At 41.8% G+C, this 12,442-nt stretch overlaps 1 protein-coding gene across 1 annotated transcript; it reads right to left on the reverse strand.

The window, feature by feature from the left end:
• Positions 1–283: 283 nt before the first annotated feature.
• LOC135488909 (rRNA N6-adenosine-methyltransferase ZCCHC4-like) lies at positions 284–4,977 on the reverse strand. Its single transcript, XM_064773839.1, has 11 exons — positions 4,667–4,977; positions 4,159–4,372; positions 3,511–3,694; positions 2,983–3,150; positions 2,479–2,680; positions 2,157–2,257; positions 1,811–1,932; positions 1,497–1,572; positions 1,087–1,207; positions 760–835; positions 284–515 (listed from the first exon to the last, which is right to left on the reverse strand). Exons 1-11 carry the CDS (start codon positions 4,740–4,742, stop codon positions 374–376), a joined length of 1,482 nt encoding a protein of 493 aa, XP_064629909.1. The 5' UTR covers positions 4,743–4,977; the 3' UTR covers positions 284–373.
• Between the last annotated feature and the right edge of the window lie 7,465 nt (positions 4,978–12,442).

Genomic DNA, 12,442 nt, shown 5'->3' on the forward strand with positions numbered 1-12,442 from the left:
ATATTTGCTGTGTATCAATTCCTTGCAGATTGTGTCTTCAATCCCTCCACATGACATTTGATCCTTCTAACTCCATCTCTTAAATCCCTTTTGCTCGCCAGACAAAGGAAATTGCATGCACATACTGGTATCTGATTGTGTTGTGCAATATTGTCACTGGGTGTCTAAAGAGTAGGCCATGCTTCGATCAGAGATCAGCACCAACATTCTGAACAAGGGTTGATACAAAAGTTAGAGCAGACTGGACCAGATGACACACTGAATAGTAGAATAACAACTGGTATAAGACACAAGAGTTTATTTTGTATAACTCCCTGGACAATAATCATACATGCAATTTATGAAAACTATATCCGTGTCCTGTAAAAGTCGCTCATGATTTCTTCTGTCTCTGTTTTCTGAGTTTCCGTTGTTTATATGCACGGTTCCCTGCGTTGTTTTTCTTTGATGTTTCTGGTTTTTCTGTCCTCTTCTTTTTCCTTGGCCGGTCCTCAACACTTTGAGACTCATCATGCCTGAAAAATTAATGGAGGACATGAGTTTTGATGTTGCACTTGTTAAATATCGCTACTGCTATGTTGACATGTTGTTCCCAATGTGATTGTCAGTAACAGACAGCACAATAAAAAGGGAAATAAAAAAGTGGAAGCAAAATGGTCATAAATGTAGTCCCTCCTTTCTGCCATATAATGCAATGCATGATGGGATAGCATACTCAAGGAAGTCTGAGAGTTGACACACTTTGTCTTCAGCACATACCTTTTTTGAACTTTGACACTGTTTTTATTGGGACAGTCCCTCCTTTTGTGGTCCATTTCTCCACATATGTGACACCCTGTAACAATACAAGAGATTATAATCAATTCAATACCCTTCACAATCAACCAACATTAAAAGGAACTGATTGATGAGAACATTTATAAGATGGGATTCAAGCCAACCAGGTCATTCGCTGTATCCACTAGGGTCTCACAGATCACACATTGCCTTTCAATTTCAGACAGAATGATTAACATGCATGTAGACCAACTAGGTTTAGCTTCACTTGCTACGGCCTAAAATAATCTATTTAGTTGAGAAACCTACCTTCTAAAGTTCGTCCACATGAATGATCAGGCAGTTCGCAGCAGTTACATTTATTGCAATGAACACGAGAGGACTTCACACATGTTTCGCACTTGAAGCAATGAACATAGGCTCCGCCATCCTGAAAATTCACGTGAAACAATTGAAAAAGATTTTATTGAGCAAATAAAATCAGGACTAAACGAACCTCATGCAGACATTCTTTCATAGCAGGATTTTTATTTGTTCTTTAAAAATACACTAGCACAATTCGAGCTCATCAACGAGCATGCAGTAGTCAGGAAGTCCTTGCCTAATCTGAGGCCTCATAGAGCTGGTGGTAAATGTTATTCAAGTTCTGTCTTGGGATGGTTTAACTTTGGAATATTCTCCTTGAAAGACTATCACCTTGAACAAAGAAACTGTCTCACCTTAGATGTACATGCATCACATACATCACAGTGTACATTCTGCTTGGAAACATATCTCTGGCACCTTGCACACAATCTGAAATGAAAGATGACATGTCTGACTGTAAAGGATTCTACTGACATACATGCAGTAGGAAACGAAACAGAACAAGCCATGAACACAGGCTTTTCCAGCCTTGAAGAGGAGAGTTATCAAGACAACTCTCTAATAAGGAAAGCTTGTCAGTCCTAAGGGTGTCTCCTAAAATGGGGAGATTCCACTGAATTTCAAATTCAAAGGACATTTTATGAAAATATATTTGACAGGTACTGACTTGTAGGAATCCTCTGGCAGGATGACATCGATGGGAGGGATATTTGTAAATATCCTAACAGGAGATCCTTGCTTCCTCCCCATGGGGCCACCATGGAAAACAGCATGGTTAGAATAGTCAACCTGCAATGAAACATAAAGAAACATGGAGAAGCAGGTAACTTACCTAGGAAGCAACAGTATTCTGACTGTCGTAACAAATGTATGATAGAAAAAGAGTTAAGTGCTATGTGTAACTTCTGCAGACAGCGCAGGTTACTTCTGAGTGGAATTTCGGTGTAGCCGCTAACAGGCAATAAATCCTTTAAAAAGACTCTCTTTACGCCTTCAGGGACAGAAAACTGTACCTTATAATCGAGCATGGTAAGAGTGGGCAGGAATTCTTCTATCTTTTTCTCCATGAAGTATGGAAAAATCCACATCAGTGGAAGATTTTTCTCGTGTTTTCCTGAAGTGAAAAGAAGCCAGTACAAAGTTCTGATCATCAAAATCTGACCCCAAGTGCTTCACAAATGAGCTGCCACCTGTGATCATGATTGCATGGATTCACTTGGTCAATACTTACTCCATTTTTATCCCTAACAGTTTTGGATGACTTCTTATCCCAGTCTGAGTCAAGCTGATCGAAAGGAGAGATTCCAGGTAGAAGCAACAAACATATCAATTTACCTTCCACTTTCCACTCTTGCATAATCTTCTTGACAGTAAATGCGATGACTTCGACCAGTCCTCCAAACGGTGGATCAGTCACGACCACTAGCTTCTCATTCCTCAAGAATTTTGTGTAGATCTTCTTGCTCTCCTCACCGCCAAAGAAATGATGGTTGAACATATTGTAACGGCAGAAGTGGTCGGGGCTAAAGAACTGTTGCTGAATGAGACAAGGGGTAACCTAACTATGAGAAGAGTCTCATCGGAACAACCTCTAAATGGACTCACCATTTTCAAAATTATGACTTACGATAAGTTGAGTTGACGTAAGTCAGGCCACTATTCACGAACATGAGTTACACTCAAAGCCACTGAATACATGTAAGCTTCATGCTCGAACCAAGGCTTATTTATGTATGAACTGTACACATGTTGTAGTGGTCACTTTCAGTAGGGTATTTCTGCCAATGGGGCATCATATTTTGCAGACTTGACGGACAACTAATAGGCAATCTCACTTACATATCTGTGATCTATATCCAATAGGAGGGCTTGCATGCCAAGGCTTGATTCATCAGACGAAATAGCTTCGAAGATCCTGGGTGATCCTACACAGAGTACATGCGTAAACCCAAGTCTCCTGAACGTTGACAACATGAAAGATACAGTCTCATCCGAGAACAAGTATTGCTGAAATTAAAGACAAAAGGATTATTATTTACTATTTCAATGATCTACACAAAACAAAGTCACAATCAGTACCAGTATTCAGTCTCAGAGTCTTGACTTACATTCAAAGTAATACTGTCACAATCTTTGCGTCTCTGCACACTGAATAGCAATGACAAGTCACAATCACAGTTGTGTGTCTCCGTACCACTGACTCACAGTAAAACTAACAACCTCACAATCACTCCTCTTGTGTCCTAACACAATCAGTACTGTTGAGTCCAATGACAACTATTAATGTCACAATCACCGTCTTGGTATTGATACTAATTATCAAATTAACAAGCAATGGGTTCTCTTCAAAACTTGAGGGAAACTTACAGCATTAGTTTTCTTGTTGTCCAATGGTTTGAGTAGATGGCTTGGTTTCTGGAGATCAGCATCAGTGACTGGTGACAGAAGTTTGTGGTCTTGATGGGACGGCTTGTCTTTTGGTATCAGCAGGACGTTGCAGGTTTGACAGAATGTCCTGGATGATGCAGGTGTCAGTTTAGCTTTTTCGAAACTGAAACACATCAATCAAATTTGGAATGTTCCCAACCATTTTGACATGTTTGATGACAAATCACACCACTCGTTCCAATTTCTGTATCAAAATTTGGAAACAAATGAATATTTTCAAACATGATTCAAGGATTTTAGAATTATGGATGTTGCTGGCTTTATTTATGGTACTGTCATAAATCTTGTGCATAAGTGCCACATCATAGACGGATATATATAATAACTGCCAGTGCTCAAAATCATTTTTACAATTCTTTAGGTTCGAACTCATTAAGCCACATCATGCTTGCTGAGTAAAAAAAAATGAGAAGCAGAGTACGTGTCACGTGAACATTCAACTTCTCAATTCATGAATTGGAGCACTTTTATCATTACATCAAAAAGAGTCGACACTCTTAATCTTTCAGTCAAGCCCACAGGGTGAGCTGGTTTGAAAGGAACATCATGGTAAACATCCATGTTCACCTTGTGTAATACTCTCTGTGAGAGTTTGGTGGCTGACTCTTCCTGTTCATGTCCTCTCTGGCATTCAACTTTGCCTCTGACACCTTCTCTCCAACCTGTTGGAAGAAGCTACAATCCTTCCTATCACGACACGCAGAACAAGCGTAGAACTTTTGAACTGTTGCATCTTCTCTAGCCGATTGTTTTATATATCGCTGGAACAGGAGGGTCGGACCTGCAGAGTGAAAAGGGTTTTTTTTTGAAATACAAACAAATTTGTGCGAGTTGTACTGTAAAAACCAACCCACCCTATCAATGGGCTCGATGGGGTAGAGGAGTGTTTACAGTATGGATATTGGATATGTACCGTCCCTGTGAGGCTGTGTATTATGTACGGGCAGTTATGTACTGTACACTGTACACTGTACAGCTGTGTATCCGGGAGCTCAGGCTTGAATGAAAGGTGCAGAAGTTTCCATGCACTGTGCCTGTCAAAAAGACGATTACCAACATACTTGACAAAACTCACCATGGGGGCAGTGTGGAGCGTTCTCCAAGGGGCTTTCCAGACAAACATCAACGCCACAGCTGTTCTCCTTGGGCATTTTAAATCTTGTAAATCCATGAAATCTTATAAACTAATTCGGGCGCCATCTGTGATCCACTAGAAGAACTCCTACATCCTTCGATGTGTATTGAGGATGTTACAAATCGCGAGTTTCCCACGTTGGAGAGGCGATTTGTTACATCCTCGATATACACTTCGAGGGATGTCGGAGTTCTTCTCTCTAGATTTCTAGTACGTAAGAGGATATGAAGATAAAACAATATTTGAATTACAAACTATAAACTGCAACTACATAATACACTGGAACTATGATGGTGACCCAGAAGTATTAAGGTAGCAGGAAGGGTTGGGCGTTTGTGGTTTCTGAGTCTGAGGGGGTTGGTGTCTGTTGACTGTGCTTTAAGAGAGACTAGGCATGGCGCCAGTCTCTCTTAAAGCACAGTCAACAGGCATTTGGTCTCAGTATTTGGGTTTTGATTGCCATGACTGTACCCCTGTAAAAGTCAGAGGAGGAGAAGTTTGGAATGATGAAAGCATTGAAGAAGAAGAAATGTTATTATTGAGGAAAGCAAAATTTATTATGAGACTAGAAGGCAGTGTCCTGACTTGATTATTTTGAAAATGGCGGTCTGAACACATTAAAAGGTGGAACATGGCATTTTATCGACTTTGAAGTGCTCCGCAGTTAAAGGGAGACTATAGGCAGCAGCTAGGTAGGCAAGATAAAGTCATACAAATTTGCCAATAGGGGTCAGTCATATCTCTAGGCATGGCGCCAGTCTCTCTTAAAGCACAGTCAACAGGCATTTGGTCTTAGTATTTGGGTAAGTACAGAATCAAGGCAGCTCAGAGAGCAATGATTGAACGATGCTGTGGACAAGTCCAAGGATACTGCATCAGTCACGACCAACTTCTCATCAGAAAGCGTCACCACCAGCATATTCAATGTTCAGTTCCAACCTGTACCAGTCCAATGCACGCCTGTCATGGTCAGCAGTGGTCAGCTTAGCGCGATATGGAACATTCTTCCGAAACTCAAGCGAGGGAAGTCTGCTCATTTGCCTATCTCGCGCACTGCTCCTTCTTGTCAAATATCGTAGTGAAATCGTGGTACAGTGGGGCGTCCTCGAGGATTGCAGCTGGTCGGACAGACGTGAGGTGGAATGTGGGCGGCTGCACTTCTTCGTTGATGTGCGATGGCAGATAGCACAGTTGTTGCGTTGCATGACAGCTGAAAGTGAATGTGATATCATAGAACTGAGGCGTTTGCAATGAGACTATAGGTGAAGTAGAAGCAAGGAGTGAAATGGGCCATCTTCCAGTGACTAATATACAGAGTAAGGGCCCTTGGTGTTGTTAGATTCAGCATTGAATGTATTCCTCGTACAAGCGTGAATAGTGTGGACATACAGTGAGAGGTGAGAGACCCCTATTGACTACTTCTTGTAACTTTATCTTGGATATTATATTAGTATTGAACTTCTAGCCATGGAATATGAAGAAATTGAAGTTGTAGGCATGGAATATGAAAAATTATTCAACGGTGAAAGACATTATTCCATGAGGCTTTGCCGTGATCGCAAAGGACGCGACGTGATTGGTTCACATGCTAATGAGGTATGATAATGATAATTACCTCTATAATGCTACTTGGATAGCGACTGTGTCATTGACTGCAACAGTGGTCTATGTAAATGTGTACCTGTAATGTCAATGAAGTATGATGAGGTGATGACGATAGTGCAATTATTAAATATTGGCAAGAGATCATACTGCAACATAGGTCTTGTTTTTGACAGATGACTGTGCGACATTCCCATTGGGTCTTGTTAGAGTCAGCGCTGCATGTATTCCTTGTACAAGCTTGAATAGTTGTGACGGACTTTGAGGGGTGAGAGACCCCTATCGGCTACTTCGTCTAACTTTATCTTGCCTACCTAGCTGCTAGCAATAGTGCCCCTTTATCAAGACTGAAACCCACAGTGTGGGGCTAAGAAATTACCTTTATAATCCTAGTTGGATAACCACTGTGTAGATGATTTGAAGAGTGCTCTGTGGATGTGTGCCTGTAATGTCAATGAAAGTATGATGAGGTGATGACGATAGTGGAATGACGAAATATTGGAAAGAGATCTATTCCTAGAAGAACATATGTCCTATTTTGACTAGGTGGCGCATTTTAGAATCAGCAGTGAGCACTGTGTGTAACATGGTGGAGGCAGCGGAGATAATAACTGTGTCGAAAGTATTGTTATAGGGCCTTCCCTAGGCCCATGGGGTTAAATTTACAATCCACGATTGAAAAGACGTAGTTTGATCGCATTCAACTATAAATCCATTTACCGATGACCTTTTGTTGGGCCATGATCGGGGATTGTAAACTGTAAATGTATTATGGACTGGGAGACACAAGTGAAATAGACCAAAACAAGTGATTTTGGGGCTTTGGTTTAGACGCATGCCCCACATGCGCCATGCGGGATTATACGGTTCATGTGAACTTGTTGACATCTACATGATCTAGTGCTGTTATTGGTCATGGTACATGGTAGGCCTAATCATCATGGCTATATGTTTCAGGAAAAGCTCGGAGTAAAATGAACTGCCGATGAATAATGATGTTGTTCATGTTTACCATGTTTACTAGTACATAGCCATAGGGTATGCACTGGCCAGTGCACTTTCTGCACGTCGTCATGGTCATGTACGTGATACCGTAACCTTGCATATTTTGTTTTTTGAATGCACATGCTTTTTGGGCAAAATCACTTGTACCAACACTAATGAATAATGTCTTCTTATCCCTATGACTCCATACACAGTGAGGGCATTGTCCCATTCCCATCAAATGGTAACTTATTGTACCGTATTAGGGTGGAAGTTGGGGAGCAGATACCTACCGTTGCACGCCTGTCATAATCAGTAGTGATGAGCTTAGCGCGATATGGAACATTCTTCAGAAACTCAAGCGAGGGAAGTCTGCTCATTAACATATCTCGCGCACTGCTCCTTCTTGTCAAACATCGTAGTGAAATCGTAATGGAAAACGTCTGGCTTTGCGCCAGACGTTGAGACTAATAAGTGAAGAACTGATAGGTAAAGAACTTCTACTTGCGCGAGACTGCTCTGATAAAATTATCATTGCAGAGACTACGGTGACGTACACATATATTTTTTACAATCAAAAATGCCCTCAAAAGACGACATGGAATGATTATTTTATTGATATTTCCTACTATATACCTTCCAATTATCACTTTATACAAATAGATCGGCGTTAGGTCGCATGCTTTTCTTTCCTGGTGACACTATAAAGCAAAATAGTTGCAACCCCGTAAATGCGCTATAAGTCCAATAATAAGTGACGGTGACCCGTTATAAATGTTTCGCCAGCTTCGCTTTTTTGCCGCTACGCGGCGCGTTGGGCCCTTGCGTCAAGATATCAGAAAAGTATGTACCGAGTGAAACAGAGTCTTTAGGAGGATTTTAGATTACATTAATTTTTTTAAAAAGGATAGGAAGCCCCTCTAGACTCAGTAGGATTTTGTTACTCTTTTAAAGAAGGGGGACCTGGGGCCCGGGGGGGGGGGGTAGCAGGGTATGCGGTACCCCCCCCCCCCCCGGGCTCCAGGTCCCCCTTTTCTATTCTAAGGGTTTCACACTGTTCCTCTTGTTACAATGAAGCCATTTCATTATGCTTTTTGCCTACATTCCCTAGCAGCCGCCCATAGACTACCGCCAAGAACAAGTGGCATTAGAGTTCGTCTACCTAGGTGCCACACAGATTGCAGGCCTAGGCCTACCTCCCTCAAGAAGGTGAAAACGCGTATATCCAAAGCTGCGGCTGCCCTAACTAGGCCTATAGACTGAAAAGAATTTGGCGCGACAGAAACATCTCAATGACGTCATAACTCCAACTTCTGAGGTCTTTGGTGATCTCAGTGTACCGTTCTTATGCGGCAGAATTGTGGACCATGAACACCGAGATCGAGAAACGGATCAACGCATTTGAACTTATAACTCCACTCTACATCCCACACCACCGACATCCAATTAATTAGAGAACGGTCATGACACCCAGTAGCCTACATCGGGCATCACGACGGCTTCCTAACCGTTGCCAAGAAGAAAACGCTTCAGTGGTTCGGCCATTTGTCTCGAGAGCCAAGGGAACACTAGGAAATACAGAGTGGAGGGTAGCCGCCGAAGCGGCCGTCCATTTTTTTAAAGAGAATTTGGCTGATGCACCACAGTCACTTGAGCTTGTAAACATTGTTTATCACCAGTACAAATTCATAGGCCTATCCGATTCCTCAGATGATCACATTCACCTGAGTTCCCATTGAATGGTTTATCACCAGTATGAATCCTGGCTAACAGAAGCCCAAGGCTTGGATCTACCCCCCCCCCCCCCCCCCCCTCCCCAGGACCCCCTTCACAAATCCTACAGGGGGACATCCCTTTTTTAAAAAATCTGAAACTGCAAGTCCACACGCATTCGTATTTCCCGCGTATAGGAACTCGTGAACTGATGGTGGCGTCACCTGTTATTTCTAGAAGAACTCCAACATCCCTTAATGTGTACATCGATGATGTAACAAATCGCATTGGAAAGAGACATTGATCAAATTTCAGAAAAAATGACGTTTTTACTGTCTCGGCTGAGTAGATTGCTCCCTGCTTTAGGCGCTTCATATTTCCAAAGTTTGAGGTATATTTCAAATGAAAAACAAAGCATATTTAGCATGAGAAAATGCAGAAATTGGGGATTTATGATGACTCTTCTTAGGCATAGCTCGCTTGGTATGTGCACTAGCCACTAGTATAGCCTATAGGGTATACAGGATGTCCCATAAAAAATCAACACGTGTATGATGTATGTATCCTTGTATTGCTGACAGGTGATCCGGAACGAGTTTACAATCCCCGATCACACCCCAAAAAAAGGTCATCGGTTGACTAACCAAACACCACTGTTCAATGCATTTATAGTTGAATGCGATCAAACTACGTCATTTCCGATCGGGGATTCTAAAGTTTAGCCCTTCATACGGCCTAACTGCAGAATAGCCGGGACAGTAGTAGCTCTGTACATTATGTACACTCTGTCCCTCTGTACATTATGTACACAAATCGAAAATCAGCCAGTGGGTAGTCGTGCATCGTGTCTGTGATGTGCCGCTCTCTTTCAGTATGGAATAGTCTGTTATCGTAAACACTTCAACAACTTGTTTCCATTCCAGGTCCTTTCAACCAGCTCTGCTCATTGGAAGACAGCACTCGCTATCTTCCAACATGTCCATTCTGCAGCCAAGGACATCAGTCACATCTCCAGGACCTGGTTTTGAGAAGGGATTACTTTGCCCCAACAAACAATCATTTTTGAACGGACAACAAATCCGAACAAAGCGCATTAAACGTGTTTACCGCCCTAGTGCACTGAAGCGGAAGCATAAACATGGACTAACTAAGCGCACATCGACTGTTCCACAACTTGAAATACTCTGGAGGAGAGTTTTAAAAGGACGCTGGAACTTGCACACGTAGTGTGAGGCCTTCAGTTCAAGAGACACAAACATTTTATGATCATTCAGTGTATTTGAGAGGCGTATGACTAGTGGTTTGAACGGACAGAGAACACTGTTGGACTTGGGGAGATTTTTCACACAATGTTGACCAAAGGCAATGATGTTGTTTTTGATATCTCTGATTGCAATCAGGAACTTTTTCTGGCATTTGGTTTGAAACTAAGACCTTACTTAGGATTTAATATCGATTTAAAATTGCATGGATGAGATTTGAAAATGAGGTATCGGTGACATCATGGTCACCCTATGTCATGGTGGCTTTTTGGTTGACACGAACTAGAATATTGCACCAATTTCTTCAATAAATATGAATAAAAGCTGCAGTGATATCAACAAATTTGGCATCTCGGTGAAAGTCATTTGTTACAATACTTTTTTTACTGGTATAAATGTGTTATGAAAATCTTGCCCTGTATATTGATAGTTTCAAGCTGGGAACAGACAGGTGAATAAAGGCGAAATCTCACATACTGTGAATAAAATTAAACTGTCTCAATCGTACTAGGTTCAGAGAAAAGGTTAGATCAGAAATATTTTGTTGACCCCTTGTAGCTTCCAGATAGATACACCAAGCATTGTTCACCCATGTCTAGGTCAACAGACACATTGTCAGTGTCACAACCAGTCCAGAGGCATCTGACATGCTTCTCAAGCCAGACATTTTTGGGTTCAAAAGACAATACTTCATCTGGTCCAGCCTCACTAGGCACTGCTATCAGCATCGCACTTCACCCAGGTTCAGGCTCCTAGGGACAATATCCGTTCCGGTCCAGAGATCAACCCAGATTCAAGTTCAAAGAGAGGAGACACACCAGGCAGGTACAGGTACTGGGCTATCAATCAAGTATTCCGCCGTTGATTCACTTCAAGAATTTTTTAAGGCAATTCTTCATCTGCAAAAAGATGAGTAGTCCAGTCCTTCGTGCCAGTTATCCAAATTCTAAGCTTAGCTCTCCAGGTGAAAGGCCCAGTAACTAATGGAGTGTGGAACCATTATCATGATTATGGTGCAGAATACAACTCTAGTAGTAAACGTAAAGACGGCATCTAGACGATTTGACAGTATTTAACAACAAAATGCGTAAATATAATTTTGCCGGCACTGCCCCCCAAGGACACGGGCACATCAGGATGATGTTGTGTGTAATTTTCTTTATTGAATTGAGACATCCCGCAAGTGTCAAACGCACAACGATTTGACAGAGTTGTCGAAACCAATTAAAGTTAAACTTGGAACTGTCCCAGTTTCGTTGTTAATTAGTGTGAGTAACCGGGATACGCCTTATCAAATTCCAGGAACAAATAATTTGTCCTCATTCCAAACGAAAGATGATGAAAGAATCGAAAGAGGGGACGGGCGCCACTTTTACCGGGAAGCGATGTTTTGAATTTTTATTTTATTATTCAGCCAAACCTTTTTCTAGGTGGTGCGAAACCACAGACGACGGTAATATAGAACCTCGCCTTAGGAAGAACAACACCCTTGTCACCGTCAGTTGGTGTCCATGCAATAGAAATGGTTATGATCCTGATGTGCTAATACGGCTGTCCAGTTGTACGATGTACGTTACACTGAAAAGGTCAAAACTAATGTCCTGTTGCTGTCACATCAAGGCCCAGCACAGGTTGTGACAATGGCGAAACTGTCGCTGGCACAATAAGCCCCACACGGCCCTTGGTTGTAGCAATGATGCCCATGTCGCTACCTTTCGTCGCGGGACTAACGACGACGGCTAGCAGAATAAGAGCCCTTTGCACTGTCTCTCTGCTGCAGGTGACCCGATACCTGACATCTCAATAACAGGATGTAATTTTTCGAGTGATGAGTAGATGATAGTGTATGATCGAAGATTAGGAGACTCAATCAAGCCAACAAAAACCTTATCTACAAATTTAATTAACTTATATTTCGGTTGTAGTTTTTCCCATGCAACAATTGCGTCTCATACATGACTATTTTAATGAGACGTCATGAATTTGATTCATCAAATTCTTTGTCATACAATTAATAGGTCACCACTCCCCGGAAGAATGATTGAAATGTCTCAATCTTGTGACGTCAGGTCGTCTGTCTTGTATAAACACTCTCCACACATCATCAAACCATGAAAAAATAGCAGGCTTACTGTGTCAATAGATATCCATCTCT

The sequence above is a fragment of the Lineus longissimus genome, chromosome 6 (genome assembly GCF_910592395.1).
Source record: "Lineus longissimus chromosome 6, tnLinLong1.2, whole genome shotgun sequence".
Lineage (NCBI taxonomy): Eukaryota > Metazoa > Nemertea > Pilidiophora > Heteronemertea > Lineidae > Lineus > Lineus longissimus.

Bases quoted from the DNA above. Each gene is read 5' to 3' on its own strand.
- LOC135488909 (XM_064773839.1), bottom strand. From the start codon at position 4,742: ATGCCCAAGGAGAACAGCTGTGGCGTTGATGTTTGTCTGGAAAGCCCC. The intron at 3,695-4,158 runs GTGAACATGGAT...GATGTGTTTCAG, and splicing joins CACAGAGAGTATTACACAAG to TTTCGAAAAAGCTAAACTGA. The intron at 1,208-1,496 runs GTGAGACAGTTT...GTGAATTTTCAG, and splicing joins GTGATGCATGTACATCTAAG to GATGGCGGAGCCTATGTTCA.